Consider the following 24,168-nt stretch of genomic DNA (forward strand, 5'->3'; position numbering starts at 1 on the left):
ACCAAAGCAGTGGAGGGGTGGAGCTGACGGACATGGATGCCCGAAGAGTGAGCGCCCCGCGTGGCAGCCAAGACAAAACACCAGCTCATCATGGTCCGATAAGCGTGGCTCGGTCGGTTAGAGAAAAATAATCATCCTGGATACAGTAGTAGTTCGTGATAGGGAGAAGTCGGTACCTCCCCAGGTCAGTCGATGATGTTAGTATAAAGAGAGTCATGGTCTTTGACGGTGATGTCTTCGAGGGGATTTTTTTTCTGTCTTCTGCTCCACCAGCAACTAAATATAGCGACGATTGCGACCTTGAGTGGTGAGGTAAGCAGGGCTGTTGCTGCCTCAGGCTCACTATCCATTAGTCTAGACCGTTCTTGCCTGACGTGCTCGGATTACGTTGACTCTTCTTTCTTGCTCGCCTTCCTCTTCTAGACTTCCGGTTCTAAATATATTCGTCCGTTGCATCCTCATCCTCATCTTTCATCCCCCTCTTAAACCACTCGGACCCTTTTCTGTCGGCTTGTTCTGTCTGTCGTTCCCCCCCTTGATCCTCTTGTACGCCCTCCGCAGTTGATCTCCCGAGCGATTTACCTCGTCTGGAGCTGTGTCAACTTGTGAAATCCCGCATACTATTCGATCTTAAGCCTCCTGCATACTGTACACACCCTCGTTCATTTGGACGCAGAGAAACAAGACGCTACACATCATTCCCATTCCCCATCATTCCCAGCATAGGTATGTTTTATGTTGCTCGCCGGACACACTCGAACTGTCCTTATCTCTCCCCACTCACAGCCCGTTGATAACCGGTCGCTCATGACTGATTCTCAGCAGATAACACCGCAAAGCTTATCATTCCTTTGTTACGTCTGGAATTACACAAAATCTTCAAAGCGGCCTCTCTCTGAGCGCATCTTCGTCGTTCTGGCAAAATCACGCAGATTATCTGGTCCTACTGTATAACGAGGAGAATTTCCCGGCCAGCCGACAGTTCCCCTGCCATTGCACCATCCGGGAACGTATGACTACTACTGCTGCCTCCTGAGACAATTGTTCCCACCAGTCACGCCTTGGGTCCCCCCCTGGCTGCAAATCCCTCATACCTTGGGGATCGATCGACCCGTTGTGCTCCACAGACATTGCGTCTTTTTTGGGGAAGAGGCGCCAGGTACCATTGCTGGGCCATTCCTGATAGGATAGATACGGGTCGCCCTATCCCATCTCGGTGGCACCTTTCAACATCCATATATAAATCTCCTCCGGGTCCTCACCGCCATCCATGACTCAAAGCCATTTCTCTCATCATCGGCGCTCTGCCTCGGGCCCCAATGCAACCAAGGCCAGACCTGCTCGTCCAGCACTACATCGAAAAGGTACATCCTTTGTGAACCACTCCATCTCCAAGCTAGGCACCGGGCTGGTCAGACATTGTGACCCCGACGACGATTGTCCGCCCGAGATGGCCGCCAGCTTCCTCAATTTCTGGTAAGTCCAACGCTAGCATCACATTCCCCCCAATTGTTGTTTCTCGTTATCATGTCGTGTTCCCCTTGCGCATTGGTCATGCTCGCTTATCGGGAATGCTGGTCCTAACTCTGCTGTGTAGTGCCATGTGTGAGAGACAAATTACTGCACCTGATAACTCTCGCCTCTACTGCAGTGAAAGGTAAGCTGATTTGTTCGCCTTATCTCGCCCCCGGAGACCTCAGCCACCTTGTTTAGTTTATTTATATCCCAAGTTCCCCCAACCTTCGGTGCATTCTCTGTTTACCTGATATCATCTGACCGAGTCATTTATCATAGTTGCCGTCGCAAGGACTCTCATAAACCCCTCTCCGCCTCCCTCTCCTCAACTTCCCTCTCTTCTTCCTACACACCTCCTACTTCTCCTCCTTTGTCCCCACGAACCATTGTGGCACCCATGACTCCCACGAAGCTCCCCCCTCAGCAGACCCCGGCTATCCGGATACCGTCCGAAGTGAACGACTCCAAGACGGATCAGGATCCCACCGAATGGAAGCCGGTAATATCGATGAGCGCGGGCACCAGCCCACTGGCGTCATCCGAGGCCTGGCAATATCTCTCCCAATTCCATGGTGGTCAGGTGCCCCTGGCGGTGCGTCGGTCCCGGTCTGACCGTAGTTCGGCTAGCTTGTCGACGCTCATGAGCGCCACCGCCACCATGCCGTCGCTCACCCACACTCCGTCGACGATGGCCTCATCGTTCAGCAGCAATGCATCGGAGCCCATGAGCTACTCGCACGAGCCAGTGCACCGCCCACTGCCGCCGCGTCACAATCCCAACTTCTCCAGCAGTGCCAGCGGCACCAAGGGCCTGGATTTGGTGGTGCCTCACCTGAAGGTCCGTGTCGAAGAGGACTCTCCCATCCACTCGACCCGTGGATCGATCTTCCCGGCCGATAGCTCCCTCTGGAGCGACAGTGCCAGCGAGAAGACGCTCACGGCCAGCGCCATCAGCATGTCACCCCGTCAGGTGTCTTCGTGAAACATGGTCACCCATGATATGAGACTATGATGTTGGGAAATTAGTGAACACGACGAAGAGTGATAGGTTTTACGAGAGCGTATGATGTTACGGATGATGGATAGGCTTTCTTTCTTTTGGACGTCTGGATTTCAGCGGTATCCAGATAGATTTTAATCACGGAATAGGCTTGGGCATGGCTACATAGATAGATCTGGTCAACTGAACAAGGGCCTTACTTTGACTCTCTTCCAATCCATGAAGTTAGGGGCATTGGTCTGGAAATGGCCGCTCCAATGTAACGTCTCCAATGCAACGTAGGTAGCTACTCCATATCGGCCCGAACCGACGTGGAGACGTCTGACAAGACGCTAATAGACGGTAACGGAGAGTGTCCATGAGAATAAATTAACATTGTATAATCTGTTTTCGTACAAGCGTACATCCCCAGGGACGGGAGGAACCCACCCAACTTTGGGCTGTCTATTCCGGATCCGTCTTGATACCAGACTCCAGAAAATCAACAATATATTGCACGAGTAGATTGCGCAGCGGACGCTTGTCGGAACAAGACAGGAAGAACAACGAAAGGAAACAACCTATCCCCTCTTCTCATTCCCATCCCCGAAAAGATGCATATGGTCATCAAAGGCATCGGCATTGTCATCAGATACGCAGCACCGGTAGCAGCCCTTGCTCTCCTTGTACTGTTGACAGTAGCCTGGTTAGTATGAACCCTTTTCCTTTTCCTGTGAGAAGGTGAAAGAAAAAGTAGTGAGAACTTGCCTCGGGCTTCCCGAGCTGTCCACACGACAGCTCCTTGGCGCTCGCCGTGCACGCGCCGGTACAGAGGGTGTTTCCGGTGTCTGTGCCGGTGTTCCCGGACTGGGCGTAGATGCCCGTGACGAGCATGCACAGGGCGGAGAGGAGGTGCGGACGCATGTTGGCTTGTTTTTCGGTGAATTCGCTTTGTTTGTAGGATGTATGGATGAAGCGCAATGGACGGGGAGAAGAACAAGGAGGTTGAGCTAGATACTACGGGGCTGGCGCGCGCGTCGTTTTGGTACTTATATACCGGGGGGAGGGATGGGTACTGGTAGGTCCCTAGGCGCGGTGCAAGGGCGTGAGCATGCGAATAGTATCTCGTGTCGGCTATGTAAGGGACTGGGGCCTGGCATGGCGAAACTTTGACCGGGTTCGCGGGTTGGGTCTTTGGTGCGGAGGTGTCTATCCTGATTGAGAGAGAATGCAAAGCATCCCCTTTGGAATTCTTCGTGGCCTTGGTATGTACCCAGGGTGGTAGAGGGAGTACAGCCCATTGACTCCGGAGCTTGCGCGCGGGAGAGATGGAAATGTGCTTCTGAGAGATTCATTCATGCGCATGTGATTGTCTTCTTGGGTTCTGGGCATGTGGCGTGGATGTCGACATGGTGATGGTGGTGGTGGTGCACCGTCTGAGAGCCGATCTAGGGATAACCAGGGATGGGTCGAAGTTTGTTGAGGGAGACATACAAGATTTCGTGGAATGTCTGAGGAGAACTCACTCCTCTGGTGAGTCAGTGTTATGCGAAGATCAAGTCAAAATGTCAGGATGTTTGTTGGGAGTATATTTGCACTATACTCATAACTTAGTAATAGTGGCCTTATGCACATGCATACGATTAAGGTCTATTGGTCAAAGTAGGAAGACTTCATCCTTGCTCGTTGATCGTAGACCTGTGTGAGAATACACCTAGTATAGGCAACTCAGTGGTAGCTTGTCAGTAGTGTCAGCACATCATGTACCGGAAGACCTTGTTTGTTCCCATCAAGACAATGTCCCCTACGCTGGTTCAATCACCCACGCTGTAAACATCAGTGTAGAGCTGAAGAGCAATTGAAACAACTGATCATACTCGACCCTAAGCGATGGAGCCTATCCATGGCGTCTCATTGTGCGAAGTCATGACAGGCTCCGACTGTCTTCCTCGAACAAGCGCGAACAAGCGATAGGCGCTAAACCCGAGGTCGAACGGATCTCCAGGCGACGGAAATTATTTCCAAGCGAACGAGATAAGACAACTTTCCAGGAGAAGGGAACCCTCGTAGCAAACATCATTCAGTGTGACAGGGAACCTCAACACAGAGAGCATCAGCGCACATCAGCGCACATCAGCGCACATCAGCATATTGACGGTCTCTTTCCATCTAGGTTGTTCGAGCGTAACTTCATGTCGCTCACTATAACTCCAAAGATGGCCCTTTCCGCGCTAGGCTTCTGAGCGTAATCCCGAAATGGCCCGTGAAGAACCTGGTATGTAAAACTCACAGGTGTTAATGGGGCTTATGGCAGTCTTGTCAAGGATTGCCAGCTGCGGGATTCAAATTACTTCCTCTACCCGTGTGGGTGATCCCCTGAGGCAAAGTTTGAGCTTCAAACCGTCCGTTGAATGCTAATGCCAATAGAGACGAGCCCTCCTTTGACTTGACTCGAGAGAAGATTCTGCATCTGCACGCCGTTAGTAATCTTAGATACACCTGTCACGGTGCTTGACAATTCATCCGCAGCATAACAGTTGGCCATAAGCCCGATGAGGACTCAGGAAACGAGTAATTCATGTTTTAAGAGTCTCGAAGGTTCCTGTTCCCGGGAGGGATAATATGGTGGAGCCCCAATGAAGTTCTCCAGGATGTATTTTCCTTCACTAATTAGGGCTCCGATTGGCGCTACTCGACGCCAGGCTTTGACACTCTGCCTCTGTCCACTTCCCTTCCTGTGCAGGGACTGAGAGGTCCAAGGCTTCCCTCTGGAACAGGCACGATATGTGGTCGGTGGGCTAGCTCACATATGGCAGAACCACCTGCCAATGGATGAGAGCGTGGTCGATCTTGATTCTATGTCGGACCGTTGCGTCTCCCTCGGGGATCCTTGGTGCCAGGCCCCTAAACGCTTCCTCGGCGTGAGGTTGTCGATACCTGCTGCCATCCCCAGCATGCCCGTCCGCTGACCCTCTGCATGCAAAGCAAAGCAAAGTCATTCCAGTCAAAAGCCCCTATCCTAGTTACGGGGGCGTGCTCGCGCTCGCTCACGGTTGGGGTCTAGGCTTTGTCCAAAGTCTTCACCGATCACTTTAGGCGCCTCGCTGCTGTGGACAGACAGCGCGTCTTGAGAACCAAGCCTTCCCGGCGCGCTTTAGGGTGGAGATGACAGGCAAACGTGGCACACTGCTGCCAGAACAGGGGGAAGAAGAACCCAACGTGAATCAGGTAGTGAAACACCCCCGACCGCAGGACGGCAATGCTTGCAAGACCTGCTAACTATGTGGAAGAATCATGAGAGACGGCTCAGCTTGTGCATACATACCTCCCGACGATGCACCATGTTGTCAGATCGCCCCTACCGATGAACGGCCAACCAACCCGAGACGACCCTCCCACAAAGACTCTGCGAATCAGGCCGAATCGGATGACGAGCCTTAGTCGACATGACAACGACAGCGTGTATCCCTGATCCTAACTCTGGATATCTTCGGCGCCGTCCGACTACAGCGTCGGAGCCCAAATCCTCCACCCCGGAGGAAAGTGTGTACACCATGCCTTGTATTGTGCGATTGAACATACGACGGCGTTTTCGCTTTCTTGCGTCCTGATTGTCTCTCACTCATACCTGTTCAGCACAGGGGATAGGCCATTACCACTGTTACCAACATTCGCGAGTACGGCTATGGCAACCAAGGACAAATATAAGGCCTCACTCATTCGACTTATATGGGTGAACCGAATCAGAAAACAACCATGACGCAAGGGTGTGACCATATATCTGAACTGTGATCATAAGCGTACTCATCGCTGCTCCCGGGGGACAGGGTACGACTGCACGCTACCTGGTAGCCATGCTGTACCGCAACGCAGTGCCTCTTCCCGGAGCTGTTCCCAAAACTCTTTCCCATCGTGGTCTTAGTATCCACTGGATACCTTGATGAATCATCCCACTTTCGGGTTATTGCTCTGCAGACCATGCAGCTTCTCCCTATTTGGCTTCGCGGAGACTTCCCAATATTCCTCTTGGGTATGAGCAGAGCCAACGTCTGGCCTGTAATTCGCGGGGCAGGAGGACGGATAATCGACAGGCCGATCCATCACGTCGAATTCCTGGAACAAACGGCTTATCTAGCGAGTCCGTGGTTCTGTGAAGGTGTCGGCGATCGTGGGTCAACAGAAATCTCGAAGCCTCCGGGGACATTTCGTTTCGCTCGATTTGGATGAGAAAGGAATCCTTGAACGGATAAGGGACTGTCCAAACTCCGTGGGTGGATATGATCCTGTGTGAAAGAGACTGCCTAGGGGTTGTCTGCTCAGTTTCACGCTGTTGAAAGCCACATCCCTTTCAGAAACATTCCTATGGCCTGCGACCTGGATTTGGTCGACGGAACCATCCAGCTGATACCTACCTCCATCAAGCCGTCAAACCGACACAGAATGATTCTCCCAAGACTTTTCCAGGGCCCTCCCTCTCCGGCAAAATCGGGCCTGTTCCAACGGCCGTGACCGCCCCATCTGCAACGGGATAGAGGTCAAGCATCAGAAAGCCCAACTTTGGACGCTATATCATCGTTCGAGTCTTCATGCTCCCCTGAGCTTCGTGTCATGAAGGCTGCAACCGGTTCGAAGGCATACTGGGATTGCTGATGGCCGAGCGAGCGGTCGAGATTCGGAGGTGCCCACGGTCGGTAGGCAAGGAAGTGGTCATGTGAGTGATGTGATATAAGCGGTTCAGGTGAAGAAGACGTGCATCTATGGCATGTACCTAAACCGTCAGCAGGTCGTCTTCGAGAGGATGACTGACTCTGGGCGATGTTGTCGGCATGCATCTCTGCAAGATACTTGCAGCCCATGGAACAGCAGCCCCTTGGGGGCCTGATTCTATCGGGTACCCTTAATCCGTTGGCGGCGGAAGAAATAGAGACCAATACCGATTGGAAATTCCAGAAAATCACACGTTCAAGGTTCAGGGGCAGCACTGTTCGAACTCTGGCGAGTAAGTTGATATTGGCAAAGCAGGGTAAGTATTAGAGAGAAATGGTCGCGCCCCATTGGCTTGATTGGCCGGCAAACTATTCCGGACCCGTGAGCAACAAGATGGGTAGATCACAATGCCCGTCTACTGGATATCCAGTTGCGACCGTTCCATGGCAAATGCCCCTTCCATGGCGGCGGCGTCCATCGTGTCCCGGTACAACGACAAACAATATTATTGGCGAGCGATGATTGGGGCTGCCAGGAAAATCGACTGGGAAGCGCATAGTCGAAGCACCCGCGCTTAGCCTCCCCATAGTTCAACCGCTGGCAATAGCGGGCCTCATTCCCGCCAGACAGAGAGCTTGCCTGCCCATACGCATACGAGTGGCTGTCCTTTGCCGTCCATGACTCCGAGCCCGAGCCTTCTTTGAGCGACACCTCCACAAGTACTCCAGACCATTTAGAGGAGGAACCCCCACAGCGACAGGATCAGCGCAGCTCTGGTTACCCTCAGTTATGATTATTGTTTTCTCTGTCTATCCAACCTTGATGTTTTAGCTGCCTTCGGACAACCTCGCGTTTGGTCGAGACCCACGCAGTCGTCTCCGGTGCGTGGGAAGAATCCGGCCAACACGGCATTCGCTGGTTCGCAACCTGCGTCGACTGACGTTGCCACAGTCAAGAACACCCTCGAATCTTCGCTGTTCATTTTAGATAGGTTTTTTTCTGAGGTCAAGACGCCCACCACCAATCGTCATTCCTCCCACCACCCCATCGAGCGCATAATCCGGACCTTTCCTTCGCCAAAGGAAACGATACGCCCGGTGTCGAAGATCGACAAAACCCGTCGCCGCCCATCTGTAACGTTATCGGCATTCAGGACAGTATCACCTCCAGAAGAAAGATGGAGCAGCGCGGTCAACAGCCAGATCAAAGGTAAGATGATGGCGCACTGCAGGTTAATGCACTGCAGGTTTCTCTGTTGTTTCGTATGACTGATGTAATTAACATGGCCATAGAAACGGAATGGGTAGCCGACATGATCATTCCAACCAGACTGCTGACGAACACGCAAACACGGAATACTACAGGAGCTTCCTGGAACGACTCTTAGACGTAGTCTGCAACGAAGGAGAGGAGACTGTCTCCGAAGTCATCTCTGTCATACGCTCCGGTGCGTCGCACGACGAGATCCTAGCCGCTATGCCCGCGTCCAGGGGGTCAGGTGGTCAGGAGAGAAGGACGGAATCCCACGGTCGACGTCAGTAGCCAGGCCAAGTCACAATCAAAATGGCTTGGGCTCAGCCCATTTCTCGATCTGCGGGACGTGGTTCTGTGTTTGTGGATCCTAGCCCTGGGGTGTTGTTGGAAGCTCACGTCGAATGAATACCATGCCTGGTCTTGGCGGTCATTTCGTCAGATCCGGGTGATATAACTGATGTTCCGTTGATGGGTTGCCCTTAGGTACTGGCTCTGATACTGATTGGTGTCTAGCCTCTCGTTAGTTGTGCTGGTGAACAGGAAGTTTGAGTCAAAGTTCGTACTTACTATATTTACATCCACATGTATGGTAGGCCGGTAGGCTCCGTCCAACCTGGGACGACGCAAAGGCCTCATCGCCAAAGCGAGCGCCTCTGACTTGGGTATCTCGCGGGAGTTGCGAGGAGAGTGATCTAGCTCGGAAGATGGGGAACAGGACTGGCAGCTCGAAGGGTGAGGGGAGACGGCCTTGGGCCTCTTATCTGTCAGGACTGGGGTGATCTCAACTGTTGACGCGATATTGTGAATTAACAGGCACTTCACGAATGCGAGCAGTGAGTATGAACCCGAGTCTTCTCTAATGAAGCGTAAAAGGACGTGTCAATGCGACCTGGATGGATGGCATGGCGTGGTGTGAGATGACGACGGAAGGAAGTCACCTGCCTTCAACAGAGGCTGTCCGTTAGATTTAAGGTATGAATATAGTTACCGGACCCTTCCATTTCGTTTACATCTTCTCGCAGATCTCTCCTACGCTTTTGAAAAGCTCAGTACCTATTCTCCTCTCCTTTCTCTAGTCGCCCCATACGTCACAAGTACGAAAGCCTCTTGGCTCCCAATGGAATTGTCGACTGGGACCCCCTTATGTACAAACTTGCCACCCCCCAATGATGAATTGTAAGCTCTGCTCAGATCTCACAGGCTGAAACGGAATGTAGGGTCATCGTCCCCGAGATTATTGCGGATCGTTTCGTCCAACTGGAATCGGTAATCCCTCTGACCTTGATCCCGCTTCTTATTCTCAATCGCCAGCCCGGCTGCAAAGACAGTGCCCATGATGCCGCAGAGGACAACCATAGCAAGCGAGACGCTGTAACCGACGGTGTACCGCGGTGCGGCATCCGAATTGAAGATATTACTCGCGACAATCCCACCCAGATTCCCAAGACCGATCTGAATTGCGAGGCCGATAGCCCGCTTATAATGTCCACTTAGGTTGTTCGCCATCCACACGATTGCGACAGGCTGAACGATGTAGCACCCGGTGGTCACGATAAACACAGCCATATAACGGACATGCACATTGAGACCGCCTGGATGAGGACCCTGACATAACAGGATGGTGTACACAATGCTGGCAGATATCACACCAAACATGATGAAGCCATACCGATGCTGTAATCGGTCTGTCAAGAACGAGACAATCACTGTGACGACTACTGCAACCGCCCAGACAGGAATACTGTGCACCTGGCTATCCACTCCAGAGTACCCAAGGGATTTGACAATAGAGGGGATAAAAAGGGCTGTGGGGTAACCAGAGGAAGATAGATCAGACTGCCGACATAGAGCTTCCAGTCAGACATGATCCGTTTCCACGCGGGTCCATCGAGTCGATCCATTCTCGCTCCTCCACCGTCATCACGCGAGTTGCGCTCTCTCAGTAGTTGCTTCTCATCCTCGCTGAGAAACTTGGCGTGTTCTGGCCAATCTGCGATGATAAATTTGACCGGCATCGCGAACACAATCGAGAGGAGTCCTTCAATGATAAAGATCCACCGCCAGCCAGAGTAACCGCCCAAGCCATGCATATGGTAGAGCGCAAAGGCTAGGAGTCCCCCGAAGGCCCCTTCGACAAGACCTGCAGCCCATAAGAATGAGAAACGCTTTTGAAAATCATATCTATGATAGTACATGGACATGAGATAAGCGCAACCAGGAACGAATCCGCCCTCGAAGAGGCCCAGAATGAACCGGCATGCAATCAGACCAGATCCGTTTCTTAAAAAATCCCTGGCACATACACGCGATACCTATTTGACTCCACGTCAATAATAGTAGTGCAAATTGATTCGGCATGCTCACCCCAGAAGAAAGACAGAGCGCTGATCCACGTCGAAGACGCGAATATTTTGAGGATGATGTTGCTGGGGATGTCCGTTAAAATATAAGGAACAAAGTATATTTGCATTGCGATTGTCATCTCTGTTCCTGTCATCCGAAGTTCGGGCATGATGCCTAGGACACTGATATTGCCTAAGTTGATTCGGTCTAAGAATCCAAAGACGAATATGACCCAGAGAGGCACCATCAGATGGATATCAATCTTACGCAGACGTGATTTCTCCCGCGTTTCATCCACAGAAGAAGTCCCATTTTCGGCCATCTCAACTTTGTTGATTGCTTGTGCTGGTTGTTTCTCCATCCTTCCTATGTGTCATCTTTCGTAATTCTTGACCAGGATGAGAGGACTGTTGGTAAGTCAAGACAGACCGCTGCCCTTAACACCCTTGTGAGAGGAGGAAGCTGCAAGGTTATTAAGGGTAGTGCAAGGGCCAGAATATCCTGCGGTCGAATGAAACCTTAGTAAAACATATTCAGCCACTCGATTGTTCCGGAGACAATCCGGCCACGCCCTCTGCCTCGATGGACCGCGATCTACCGTGTATACAAACCGTTGGTCGGTGTGAACATCCTTTTTCGACCTCGTCCCATTCAAATAGCAGGGGCAGAAAGCTAACAATGTATGCGCGTCTTGTTGACCACCTAGCGCTGCATGGACGAGGTATCGTCCTGCTAATAAGTGACGAAAGGGTTTGCCCGCTTGACTTATTTAGTCCTTAGGCTCACTGGCGTGGGCTGACCTGAAACGAAGCCATAAGCAGGTTAACAAGCATGACATTTCGTGCATGTGAAAGGGAAAATACAACACTAAAAGTTCCACCAACGGCCGCCATGGCGCTGCAATAGCTCTTCAAAATCGTCTATGTATCAATAACAGGGACAATATCCATGGATATAGTCTTGTACTCTGCCAGGTTACTACCACCGTTCTTCTCCCCGTTCGCGGACAATTGCAGCCCTGTTTCAGGGATATACGTATCATACTGGGTTGTCGTGACATGGTCGTATTGGAGCCGACGACTGAACCATCCTTTGACGATGGATGACTTATTCGGAAGTCGACGCAGGTATCCGTGCGGTATGATATTGCAGGGACGGCCCAGGAGGAGGTTGAGATGCGGCCGTTGGGGAAGTGAAGTATCCTTTGGAGAAGCAGTATGTTTTGCAAGAATACGCTATGTAGGATAATTATATGGTGCAAAACATCTACTGTTTAATGTAATGTATCTCAACCTCAACTCATTGGAAACGTGATGGTCTATACTCTTTCGTATCAACATCTAAGGCGTGCACCGACCCGTGAAGCGGGGGTACAAGCTGCATTCTCTCACAGTGTAGCGAGCGCACAACCAAGCCAGGAACCGCTCCAGACCCAGACCGTAGCCACCGTGGGGGGAGGTACCGTACCTATCGACGATGTTAGCTCTTGCGCAGTCAGAGTGGGGTAGGTAAATAGGAACACTCACTTGCGCTGGTCGGTGTACCAGTAGTAGGGGGAGGGGTCCATGCCCTCGTGCTTGTAGGCGGCCATCAGCTCGTCCCAGTCGTCCATTCTCATGCTGCCGCCGACGATCTCGCCGACACCGGGCATGAGGACGTCGACACTCTCGGTGACGCGACGGTCCTCGACATCCTTCTTCATGTAGAAGGCCTTGATCTCGGCGGGGAAGTGGGTGAGGAAGATGGGCTGGTTGATCATGTCGGTCATCTTGCGCTCGGCGGCCTCGGCGATGTCGTCGCCGAACTCGTGGGGCTTGCCCTCTTCATTGGGGATGTCGTGCTCACGCAGCCACTGGATGGCGTCGGAGTACTTCATGCGGCGGAAGGGGCGGCTGGGGGTTTTGAAGTCGGGGTTGAGCTGCTTCAGGAGGGCGGCGGTAGCCGGGTCGGCGAGGGTCAGGTCGATGACGCGGCAGATGACGGATTCAAGGTGGTCCAGGAGGTCGTTGAAGGTGATGAAGTCCAGCTCGGCTTCGATGTGGGTGTATTCCGACAGGTGGCGGCGGGTCAGGGACTTTTCGGCGCGGAAGGAGGGGCACACACAGAAGACGTCGCCCATGGAGGGGAGACAGGTCTCCAGGTAGAGCTGGGACGATTGGGTCAGGTATGCGTTCTCGCCGTAGTAGTCGAACTTGAACAGGGTGCTACCGCCCTCGACCTGGGTCTGCACCATGGCGGGCGGGGTGACCTCCAGCATGCGGTGCTCCTCGAAGGTCTGACGGAACGCGCGCAGCGTGGCGGCGCGCACCTTCATGACGGCCGACGCCGTCTCTCCGCGGAGGACGAGGTGACGGTTGTCGTAGAGGGTCTGGGGGTCGGCGTCGTGGGCGACACGGTTGGTGATGGCTTCCTTGTCACCGGCGGCGCGGCCAATGACGGTGAAGAAGTCGGCGTGGAGTTCGCGGTTGTTAGGGGCGTGCTGGCCGGGAGGGACCGCACGCATCTCACCGTGGATGGCCATGGAGGTCGCGATCGTGAGGGTCATGGCATCGTAGGTCTTGGTCAGGTTACCGGTCAGGATACATTGCATGTAGCCGTAGCCGTCGGCCAGGGTGATGAAGATAACATCCTTCTGAGCGCGCAGACGATGGATACGACCGAGCACGCGCACACGGGTTCCCGGGGTATCAGACTCGGGGGATCCCAGCTTGACGACGGCCGGATCGGTCTCGTCCAGACGGATCTTCACGGGCTTGGGGAGAGAAGGGTCTTCCTTGATGACGACCTTCTTCGCCTCCTCCAGCACTTGTTGACGCTTCTCGGCCTCCTGCTTCTCCCGAATGGCGAGCTCGTGTTCCTTGGCGGCCTTCTTCTTCCGTTGTTCGTAGAGGTTGGTGGCCTTCTTCAAGGCGGACTTGGTGGCGGGCTTCCACTCCAATTTGGCGGCGGGGTCGACATTCTCCCCCACGGGGTCGGTCTGGGATTTGCGCGTCAAATATTGGACGCCATCGGCGGGCGGATGTTGCATGAACGCATGGACGAGGGTCTTGTAGGGGGCGGATTCGGAGCCGGTGGCGGAGGCGTCGTCTCTTCCGACGTCCTCGTCGATGTAGATGGACGTCATTTTGGTTGACTAGGGATGGAGATGTTAGGGAGTGCGAATTGGACTGAGAGAGAAAGGATCTTTTAAAGAGTGAAGGTGAGGAGGGGCGGTGTCTGTGACTGATAGATAGCGACTCGGCGGACATATGAGTCACTAGGGGAGGCCTTATCGGGACAAAGAAGGGATGGGAATGCGGCATTGATTGAGATGCGGACGGATTGAAGCCAACTTACCTGATGGGAAGGCTCAGACCGACCTAAAGAGAGATGAGGGAGAGTTCCGCGGAGAGAGATAAACCGCACAGAAGGTGAAGGCGACGGGATGAATTCCCTGGAGGGGTAAATTTCTGGATTTTCCCGTCCGTATCTTCCCCCACATTGCGGCCTGAGCCGTCAGGCATCAAGAATTCATACTCCTGATAACTAACGTACCTAGGTATGTACATATATCCCAGACTTCGGTTATTGAATCCTCCCAGATATGCATTTATTTGCCCAGATACTTGGGATGTTACCTAGGCAATGATCCGTATTGTCAAGGAGCATTTTGGTATGATTTGAGGTCAATAGTGACCTGTTCCATGCAAGGGCGATTATCATAGCCACGCGACTATGAATCGGACTGGTCACTCTTCACGAAGAATTGAGACAGACAATTTCCGTCTATACGGAGTAGGGACATTTGTACGAAGTAGGTATACATACCGAACGGTATATGTATATGACCATACTCTGTAGAAGCGGTGGGCGCCTCTCCGTTAGACCCCAGAATTACTTCCAGAGGACCTCGGGATACCTCTGTGACAGTCTTCTGCATCACATTGAAGGCATTCAGCTAAGCAAAAGAGATTATTTTCATATTTACTTCATTTTGCTGTCTTGAAAGATAGAGTCAGGTGATATTCTGCAGCGGAAGCGGATCAACCTGGATCCGTCCTGTTTAGGATTGAATGGGTTGACTGCATCCATCCATGGATATTGAACACTCGACTACCTTTGCGGGACACCCCACCTCATTAATATTAATCTCTCGTTCCGATCCCCGGAGAGCCTTATCCGGATAAGATGATCTCTGAAGAACGGTCCGTTAGGGTTTGGACTCGTCCCGTCGATACTGACCTCAGTCCTATGACGATCCCGAAGACCGGTGATACTACCGGAATAGCGGGAGTGAGGATGGATCACACCTATTGTGACGAAACAGGACGACTCAATGTTTGGATAGGCTACCGTGATGAAGGAATCTAGGATCGAGACGTTATCAATCAGGAGAACGGACAGAAGAAATAACTACTAACTACTAGGTAGTTAGTTAGACTCTTCAGAGGGAAGGAACCCCTTTTCAACCTTGCTTACATGATTTGGCTTTTCTCCACGTTCTCCGACCCAAACTATTGGCATTTGTTTTCTTCCCCTTTCAATACATTCAACCATCGGACCCGGTTCCTATTCTTCATCTTCATCTGCATTCTTCTTCTTCTTTGATAATTGCATTTCTTCCATCTCCTGGGCATCTACAATCCCCAGGGAGTCGATCCCTTGTTCTACTTCCTTCGTTTCTCCCATGTTCTACTGTTCTTGATCGACTGGGTCCATCCATCCCCTAAAAAATAGTCCTTCGTTGCAGATCCACCCTGCTTTTATATTACTTATTACTTACTTTTCCGATACATACTGTCTTCATGGACTGACGGACACTCCCTCACCTCCGTATATCGTCTGGTGAAGAACCAACCCCCTTTTCCTCTCCCTTCCCAGCAACACTACTACTAGTCCCTCCCCGTACTCACCTTCTTTTTCCCTTTCTGGACTCCTTCTGGACTCCTCCCCCCTCTTTAATTTCATTCCATTCTCTCTTCATTTGATTATTCTTTTCTGTTCCTAGTTTATTCTTCTTTTCTCATTCTTCTTCTCTTCGTTCGGTTTTACCCCAGAGCCAATTCCTCTCTCTTATCCCTTTCCGTGGCCCAGGAGGTTATCTCTTTGTTTGGGTTCCTCTTCGTTCCTCTTTTTCGCCTCTTATTCTTCTTCGGTGGACTTGATATTTTTTTCTATATTCTTCTTTCTCTCTGTTGGAGTCTCTCCTACCCGCGGGAGGTTCTCCCCCTAACTAGGACACTAACAGGTGAGTGAGTCCCTGCGCTGTTCCACCAACCAACCGTTATCCTGTGCACATTCCACTCCACGCCTTCCATCTTCTCGACACGTCGCCATTGGTCTTTCTCCTGCTCCAGTTATTTTCTTCCTCTTTCACCACTTCCTCCTTTCCATTCTACCATTTCCCCATTCTCTCTTTGCTTTCTTTCTTTCTTCCTTCCTTCCTTCCTTTCTTCCCCTGTATCCTTCTTTTTTGTAATTTTTAATCTTATCGGTTGATTCTCTACAGGTCATTCCTTCATCCTGTTGTTCCTTCGTTCCCTCTTGTATCCTCAGGGGACAACCGCGTCGACGCCCTTTCATTCTTCCTCGCCATGCAAACCTCCGATGCCGCAAGCATCCCGAGTCGTCTGATCCCTTCGAAGTTCTCGCATCTGAGCGCCGACAACACCGGGTTTTCCCACGGAGCCTACAACTCGAACAATCTCCCCTTGCAGGGTTTCTCGGACCGCAACGCCCGTCGAGCCAACATTCCCGCCATCAACACCTCCCCCGGACAGCACAACACGGACAACATGGCCTCCTCCGGTGCCGCGTTCGATATGAACTTCACTCCTCTCCTCCCCTCCCAGCTCCTCCTCGGCAGTCCCTTCCAACCAGGTACTCCCTCCGCTTTTGCCTCGCCCCAATTCACCAACTTTGGAGGCTTCCCCCAGACCAATCCCTCCGCCCACGCGCAGAATCACCAGAACCAATTGGGAAGCCCCACGCAGGGCCCGCAGAGTCATGGACTCTATCAGGGAATGATGCCAACTGACGCAATGGCCAATTCCCAGCTGTTGGGTGGTCCTCAATCCCCGGTGGGAGGCATGGGCGGTCTGGGAAACGCGGCGTTTGGCAGTCCCGCCGCGTCGGTGACTCCGGGCTTGCTCTCGGGTACCAGCCGAACCGTCTATCTGGGCAACATTCCCGCGGAAACCTCGGCGGAGGAGATTTTGAACCATGTTCGCAGCGGTCAGATCGAATCGGTCCGTTTGCTTCCCGACAAGAACTGCGCCTTCATCTCGTTCCTGGACAGCAATTCCGCCACGCATTTCCATTCCGATGCCATTCTGAAAAAGCTTGCCATCAAGGGCAATGACATCAAGGTGGGTTGGGGAAAGCCGTCGCAGGTCCCCACGTCTGTGGCTCTGGCTGTGCAGCAGTCGGGTGCGTCCCGCAACGTGTACCTTGGCAATCTTCCCGAGGAGATGACGGAGGAGGAGCTGCGCGAGGAGCTGGGCAAGTTCGGCCCCATCGATACGGTCAAGATCGTGAAAGAGAAGGCGATCGGTTTCGTGCACTACCTGTCCATCAGCAACGCCATGAAGGCCGTCTCTCAGCTGCCCCAGGAGGCCAAATGGCAGGCTCCGAGACGCGTCTTCTATGGCAAGGATCGATGCGCGTACGTCTCTAAGACTCAGCAACAGAATGCCGCCCAGTTCCTGGGGATTGCGCCGGGATATGCGCATATCCTCAACTCGGCAGACCGCGACCTGATCACCAACGCTCTCGCGCAGCAATCCGTCGCTGCTGCTGCCGTGGCCACCACGGCGGGCGGCGTGAACAACCTAGGCAACCGGACCATCTATCTCGGCAACATCCACCCGGAAACGACCATCGAGGAGATCTGTAATGTGGTTCGTGGCGGTCTTCTGCACCATATTCGCTACATTCCCGATAAGCACATCTGCTTCGTCACGTTCATCGACCCGACGTCGGCTGCCTCATTCTACGCCCTGAGTAACCTTCAGGGTCTGATGATCCACAATCGTCGGTTGAAAATCGGCTGGGGAAAGCACTCCGGCCCTCTTCCTCCCGCGATTGCCCTGGCAGTCAGCGGTGGTGCCTCCCGGAATGTGTATGTGGGCAACCTGGACGAGTCCTGGGCGGAGGAGCGCCTTCGCCAGGACTTCTCCGAGTACGGAGAGATCGAATTGGTGAACACGCTGCGTGAGAAGAGCTGCGCCTTTGTCAACTTCACTAACATCGCCAATGCCATCAAGGCCATCGAGGGCATGCGCAATCGGGAAGAGTACAAGCGCTTCAAGATTAACTTCGGCAAGGACCGTTGCGGCAACCCTCCTCGTCAGACTGGGAACGGGCAACAGGGTCGCAATGGATCTGGAATGGAGGGTCCTCAGTCTCCTTCCCCGGCCTTGAACGGTTTCCAGCAAAACCTCAGCCAGTCCGGCTCACAGTCCAGCCCGTCCCGGCCCGCCCTGTCTCCGGCACCCGGCTCAACGGGCTCGCAGAATGGCCAACAAGGCCGGCACCCTCTGCAAACTGTGTCTTCTCCGTCCGGCGTCCTGAATGTGGGGGCGAACAATCCGCTCACTATGTACTTGAACCAGATGTCCGCTCAACAGGCTCAGGAACAAGAGAACCGGCTGAACGACCCGATGGCGTTGGGTTCTTTGCAATCCCAGTCCCAGAACCCGCCGCCGCCGCAGCCTCTGTACAATGGAACCAGCACTGCCGAGCTGACAAACGGGAGCATCGAAGCGCCTCTACATCAGCATAAGCCGTCCAGTAACGGCTTTCTGAATGTCAGCAACGGTCCCACCGGTCCAAGCCACCATGCGACGGCGAGTACAAGCAGCTTGAACGTGCCCCGGGCTCAGCATTCCCGCGCGGTCAGTCTGCCCTCATTCTCGCAGGAACCTTTCGGCCCGGTCTCCAGCCAACCCGGACACACGCGCTCGGGGATCGCCCACCAACCTCAGAGCAGCTTCTCCAGCTTCACATCAGCGCTCGGAGGCCTGAACCACACCGGGTTTGGGCTAGCCATCCAGAACGAGAGCTCGCTGCCCGGCTGGGCCGAGGAAGAAATTGGAGCGAAATGATCCCCTTCTATCAACATGAGCAGCCTGTTTGACCAGCAGTGGGCCTCATCTTAATCCTGGATATCATTCTGTCTTTCCAGTATTATCATCATATTTGCTTCCTTTCTTTGTATTGGTTTGATCAACGTTTTTCTATCCTTCTGATTTGTCTGTGCAAATTTCGTTCTCCGCCAACGCACATTATACAACTTTTAATAATCTTCTTATACCAACCTGTATTGCTAGCTGGGTATGACTTTTCTCCTATCTTTCTTCCCTCTTCCTGTCTTCCTGTTCGGTTGTCTTTCCAGTTGGGTATGAAGACGGCGGGGATGTGGCTATGCCTCGATTGGTCTGGCCCTGGTCTCTTCTTTATGTCCATTTTGCCCTTTGCATTTGCGATGCCATTTGACGGAAGTAATACAGGGCAGCTGAGTGCGCCTGTTGCATGTTGGGTGCGAAACACGGGTTATATAGTTGCGGTGAGGGATGTGGGCAATGGGGATATAGCAAAAACGAACAAGATCACGAATTGGTTCGTACATGCAAAGTACATGTAGATGCATCTCGACATTATGGATCGTATCCAGATTAGGAAAAACATCAACAGCGGATGTGGTCACGTGCAGTCATGAGGAACTGCGGACGCGCTAACCCGTTTGAGTCGGAGCAGAAAGTAACAGCAGCAAGCTTCGCCATCCATCCGTCACTCCTCCATCCCTGATCTCATCTCTCGTGGATGTGCTGTTTTACCCAGACATAGTCTCAGTCCTGTCGGAATCCATTCTTCCCACAATGGCCCTGCCCCCGGAGCAGATCAGCATCAAACGTCGCCGGGAAGAGGAGCCACCGGAGACCCTATGTAAGAACAAGCTCTGGAGCAAGATCCATCTCCCTCAAGCACCAGCTAACACGATCAGACATCCAATCCGAGCTCCACCAGTCCAAACGCCGCTTTACGGACTTTGTCTTCCAGCGCGTCCAGATCACCAGCGATGGCCGGCAGACCAGCTCGCCCAGTCCCTCGCCGCTGTCAACAGCGCAGCGGACGATCCGCAGCCCCCGCAGCGTGAGCAGCTTCAGTGTGCCTCGCACGCGCCCGGCGGCCGCGGCATCGGAAGGGCTCGGCGTCCCGCTGGTGCGAGCCACGTCGCCTGGGGCGGAGTTTCGCGAGGAGAAGCGTCTCGCCGCGGCGCGGAAGGAAGCCGACGAGAAGTTCAAGCGGGCTTTGCATGCGTCGCCTGCTCCTTCGCCTCCATCTACTACTGCTACTAGAGAGCGCGGTGCTACTGCATCCCCAAAGCCTACCGATGTTTCAGCGAACTCCACAGCCGCGTCTGAAGACACCGCGTCAACCGGTGGTGGGCGCGAAACGCCCCTCCGCCGGTTCCAGATCTCGCGCGCCAGCACGCCGATGAGCCTCCTGCGAGGCTCGACGGGGGCCGGCGTGCAGAAACGCAAGGACGGCGCTGGCGGGGTGGCGGTGCTGGTCGAGAAGCTGCGGCGCACGGCGCACTCGCGGCAGGCATCGCTAGTCGCGGAGGCGGCGCTGCGAGCGGACGAGCCGGTGCGTGTTGAGCCGGCGATGACTGCAGAGACGGGGGCGGCGCGCGCGCGCAAACGGCCTGTCGTCAACAAGGCGGAGAGGCAGTGGCGCGAGCAGCGCAAGACGGCCATCTCGGCGGCGAAAGCGCATATTTCGGAGGTTCTGGAGAAGGAGGCGCAGACGCAGCGGCAGAGTAACTGGGACGACGAGTCGGAGCGGCTGGCGCGGGAGTTTGAGCAGATTGCGCTGGAGCTGGAGGAGGAGGGGGTGCGTGGGGATGAGGAGGAGCGGCCGGAGGGTAATGGGAGTGCGTCTGGCGGTGGCAGTGCGCAGGTCGTGCTGCCGAAACCGCCGCTAAAGTACCAGCCGCGCACGCCGAATACGCATCGGGCTGGGCCTGCAGCGGGGACGGCTGTCGAGCCGGACGACGAGAGCGACGACGGCGAGTACGTCTACGATACGTATGTGCGCCGGCCGCTGGGCGACGGCGGGCCGTGGCTCGCGAACCCGCTGGTGGATCTGGAGACCGGCCGCGGCATCGACGCCACACGGCAGGACATTGGCGTGATTGTCATCACGCAGGAGGACGAGGAGTACTGGGAGCATTTTGTGGTGGATGACGAGGACGACGAAGACCGGTGGGACAGCGAGGACGGAGATTCAAACGGTTCGCCCTCACCCAACGGCACATTCTTGCCTGCAGTAAAGCTAACGTCCGTCACCAGCGGAAAATAACCCGGCCAACGACTACCCTGATGAGGAGCTCTCGTGGGACGACGAGGACGACGAGGCCATGGCCGCGTATAGCAAATACCGACGCCACGCGGCGTCCGACGACGAGGAGTTCGATCTAGACGACTCGGCAAGTGAACGGTACTACGGCTACGGGGGGCGCACTCACGTGGAGTCCGATGACGAGAGCTGGTGAGCGCGCGTCCGGGTGGCTGCAGCTGAAGCTCTTAGGCGTGGCTGTGGTAGGGCATGATGTATCGAGTACTTTTTTTGCGTTTGCGTCGGATGCTCCGGGGGAAGCCGGACGGGCCTGCAAGATCTCAGACAGCTGGCTGCATGTGTGTATGTAGCAATCCTTCACCGCAAGATAGGAGGGAAGTGTGCAGCGAGGCTGGGGGAGGTCGTAAGCGGCATGCAGATATGTGAGAGGATGTTTCACATTGTTTGTCTCGAAGCCGCGTGCTTATTTGTCTTGTACTTTGGAGGGTGGCTTGCATGCAGCGTGCAAGACATTCTAGTGACTCGTCAGGGTGTACGGAATGCAGTCCTACATTCCTGATACGATATAGTCCGATCTTAGTAGGGATAATAAACATATCGACTGGGTTCGTTCGACATGCAATGTGAGGGGGTTAGTTATACGGGGTAGGGGGGGTGTGGAGAGCCGCTGCTTCATTTACATGTGTATGTATTGTATTGTATCATACCACACATATTACAGCCTTACTATGTATCAGGTAGTAGTAGAGATAGTATGTATGTATTCCACAATCTCCCATGCATGCTAAAACAGAGAGCCACCCAGTCATAACGAAAGCAAAATTCCAATCCAACGTAGAGGTATCTAGCGGCCGTAAGGCGGTTCTCACCGCACCTCACCCAAGGCAAGGCAAAACGCAACCAAAAGCAACACACAAACAAAAACTAATGCGAGATGCGCCGGGCCAGCACCTGCTCTTTATCCTCGCGCATCCACGGGTACCACACGCCAGCCCACTCGACGACGCCAAAGCGCGGGTTCGCCGAGTCGACGAGGGCGGCAGCGGCGCCGCCGTCGCGGAGGAAGTCGCCGTCGCGCAGACGGCGCTGCTCGCGCAGGGTGGGACACTTCTTCTCCTTGATGAAGCGGTAGAACTTGCACTGGATGCCCTGGAAGCCGCGGCGCTGGCGGTGGGGGAACTGGCGGTTGAAGCTCTCGCGCACCTCCTTCCACTCCTGGCACAGGTCGACGCGGTGGTACCAGATGAAGTACATTTCCTCCTCTTCGTACTTGGGGCGCGGCGGGCGGCGGCGCTCGGCGCTCGCGCTGGAGCCGGAGGTGGAGGCGGCGGGCGCGGCGTTGCTGGAGCTGCTGCTGACTGAGTCGTAGCGGTCGCGCGAGTAGGCCCCGGGCGAAGACTCGGCGGAGCGCGGCCGGTACGGGAGGAAGGAACTGTGGTGGTGATGGTGGTGGGGAGAGTCTCTGTAGGAGGGGAGATGGGAGCTGCTGGTGTCGGAGTAGGGCGAGTAGAGATGGTGGTGATGGTGGTGAGGGCGGTTGGGACTGGTCGGGTAGAGCGGCGAGTATGGAGGCGGGGGAGGGGCGTAGTGCCGGTCTGTCTTGATCACCATGGGTTTGCTGGGGGAGTCGTAGTGGTGGTGGTCTGGGGGGTTGAGGAGCGAGTCGATGGCCATGCGGCTCTGCCGGGAGGACGGCATGTAGCCGGCGTGGGAGTTGAGGGTCTCCATGGGGGGGTGTTGTGTAATTGATTTGGGCGGGTGATTAAAGATTAAAGGTGAAGAAGATGTTGATATAGACGGTCAATGGCGAGGCACCTTTGGGAAGCGCGCACAAACGACCGTTGGGCTGGTCGAGGCATCCAAGAGGTCGAGATAGGATGGAGGAGCGTTGGTTGTATAACGAAAGGACCGGGCCTCCGCCACTGGATAAGCGCTGAGTCGAAGATGAGAAGAAAAAGAAAAAGAGCGAGAAGGTGGGAGAGCGAGGAATAAATCAAGCAAGACTCCTTTTCACATCCCAACAGCGCACCAGACAATCTGGTTGGATGTGTTCGGGGTCCGTTAGTTGTGCTTGACCCATGCAGCGTACCGAATCCTTGGATCGCGCGGGCCTGTCAGACTGGCTGGCGCTGCGCCCCCGGGTCGGAGGAGAAATGGGATGACAGTGGGATGATTGGGATCTGTAGGTAGAGAGGCTGTTGAGTAGGATAGGGTAGAGTTGAAGAGTAGAGAAGGTAGAAAGAGTACAGTAGAGAGAGAGATGGTGTATAAGGTGTATACCCAGATGCAATCGACTGTGAGATATGCAAGGATGAGAGAGAAATATCGCAGTCAGCGCAAGAGGTGATTGCCACCGCGAGGTGAATGGAGAAGAATGTATCCTGAAGTTCAGCACATGGAGAGCAGCAGTAGTAACAGTAGCAGTAACAGCAGTGGAGATCTCCAGGGTCACGTTGGCCAGACAGCTTGGAGTGATGAATGAGATCGGGTAATTTATCTGCTGTCAGTAAGAGTATTTCTAGTCTGATTTTTATTTATCTATTTATTTATCTATTTATTTATTTATCTATTATTATTCTGTTTATTTTATTTGACTATTTTTTATTTTTACTTTTATCTCGCCCCGCGGATCCACGAGAATAAAGAAGACGACATCTAGAGTAACTACATACGGAGATAATAGTCAGGCCATTCGGTTTTCGCCGACCACGTCCTTGGTTCAGACACCACCCGCCGTCTTCCAGCGAGACTTCTAGAAATATCAAAAGTCAAATCGAGACAAAGAAGTCACGCAGAGTATGTCATGATTTCATCAGCGAAGCCTCTATTCTGGCACTAGGAGGTTAGTACTAGTATCAATGTGTTCTACCATAACCGGATGCATAATCGGTATAATCTGTATAATACTAGGTACAAATAATAATAGAACAGTCATTAATATTATATCTGCACTGCAACATACTGGAACTGGAACTGGTTCGGCCGAACTCCTGCAATCTACCCACGGACTAGTGTCGAATCGACACAAA

At 53.7% G+C, this 24,168-nt stretch overlaps 8 protein-coding genes across 8 annotated transcripts; 3 read left to right on the forward strand and 5 right to left on the reverse strand.

Annotated features, from left to right (window-relative positions):
• Positions 1-1,270: 1,270 nt before the first annotated feature.
• Positions 1,271-2,497, forward strand: ATEG_06752 (uncharacterized protein; the record flags this gene model as incomplete). Its single annotated transcript, XM_001215930.1, has 3 exons — positions 1,271-1,476; positions 1,598-1,657; positions 1,795-2,497. The coding sequence occupies 3 exons, from the start codon at positions 1,271-1,273 to the stop codon at positions 2,495-2,497; spliced, it is 969 nt and encodes a 322-aa protein (XP_001215930.1).
• Positions 2,498-2,959: 462 nt separating this feature from the next.
• Positions 2,960-3,418, reverse strand: ATEG_06753 (uncharacterized protein; the record flags this gene model as incomplete). The annotated part of the gene is made up of 2 exons (XM_001215931.1): positions 2,960-3,034; positions 3,185-3,418. The coding sequence occupies 2 exons, from the start codon at positions 3,416-3,418 to the stop codon at positions 2,960-2,962; spliced, it is 309 nt and encodes a 102-aa protein (XP_001215931.1).
• Positions 3,419-9,649: 6,231 nt separating this feature from the next.
• On the reverse strand, positions 9,650-11,120 carry ATEG_06754 (putative transmembrane transporter; the record flags this gene model as incomplete). Its single annotated transcript, XM_001215932.1, has 3 exons — positions 9,650-10,047; positions 10,227-10,595; positions 10,820-11,120. The coding sequence occupies 3 exons, from the start codon at positions 11,118-11,120 to the stop codon at positions 9,650-9,652; spliced, it is 1,068 nt and encodes a 355-aa protein (XP_001215932.1).
• Positions 11,121-12,138: 1,018 nt separating this feature from the next.
• Positions 12,139-13,922, reverse strand: ATEG_06755 (asparagine--tRNA ligase DED81; the record flags this gene model as incomplete). The annotated part of the gene is made up of 2 exons (XM_001215933.1): positions 12,139-12,265; positions 12,325-13,922. The coding sequence occupies 2 exons, from the start codon at positions 13,920-13,922 to the stop codon at positions 12,139-12,141; spliced, it is 1,725 nt and encodes a 574-aa protein (XP_001215933.1).
• A 588-nt stretch (positions 13,923-14,510) lies between these two features.
• Positions 14,511-15,573, reverse strand: ATEG_06756 (uncharacterized protein; the record flags this gene model as incomplete). The annotated part of the gene is made up of 5 exons (XM_001215934.1): positions 14,511-14,563; positions 14,606-14,735; positions 15,020-15,190; positions 15,257-15,291; positions 15,561-15,573. The coding sequence occupies 5 exons, from the start codon at positions 15,571-15,573 to the stop codon at positions 14,511-14,513; spliced, it is 402 nt and encodes a 133-aa protein (XP_001215934.1).
• Positions 15,574-16,371: 798 nt separating this feature from the next.
• On the forward strand, positions 16,372-18,882 carry ATEG_06757 (putative differentiation regulator (Nrd1); the record flags this gene model as incomplete). The annotated part of the gene is made up of 1 exon (XM_001215935.1): positions 16,372-18,882. One exon carries the CDS (start codon positions 16,372-16,374, stop codon positions 18,880-18,882), a length of 2,511 nt encoding a protein of 836 aa, XP_001215935.1.
• A 774-nt stretch (positions 18,883-19,656) lies between these two features.
• On the forward strand, positions 19,657-21,142 carry ATEG_06758 (uncharacterized protein; the record flags this gene model as incomplete). The annotated part of the gene is made up of 2 exons (XM_001215936.1): positions 19,657-19,723; positions 19,782-21,142. The coding sequence occupies 2 exons, from the start codon at positions 19,657-19,659 to the stop codon at positions 21,140-21,142; spliced, it is 1,428 nt and encodes a 475-aa protein (XP_001215936.1).
• A 921-nt stretch (positions 21,143-22,063) lies between these two features.
• Positions 22,064-22,867, reverse strand: ATEG_06759 (uncharacterized protein; the record flags this gene model as incomplete). The annotated part of the gene is made up of 1 exon (XM_001215937.1): positions 22,064-22,867. The coding sequence occupies one exon, from the start codon at positions 22,865-22,867 to the stop codon at positions 22,064-22,066; it is 804 nt and encodes a 267-aa protein (XP_001215937.1).
• Between the last annotated feature and the right edge of the window lie 1,301 nt (positions 22,868-24,168).

Source organism: Aspergillus terreus, genomic scaffold (genome assembly GCF_000149615.1).
Source record: "Aspergillus terreus NIH2624 scaffold_9 genomic scaffold, whole genome shotgun sequence".
NCBI lineage: Eukaryota > Fungi > Ascomycota > Eurotiomycetes > Eurotiales > Aspergillaceae > Aspergillus > Aspergillus terreus.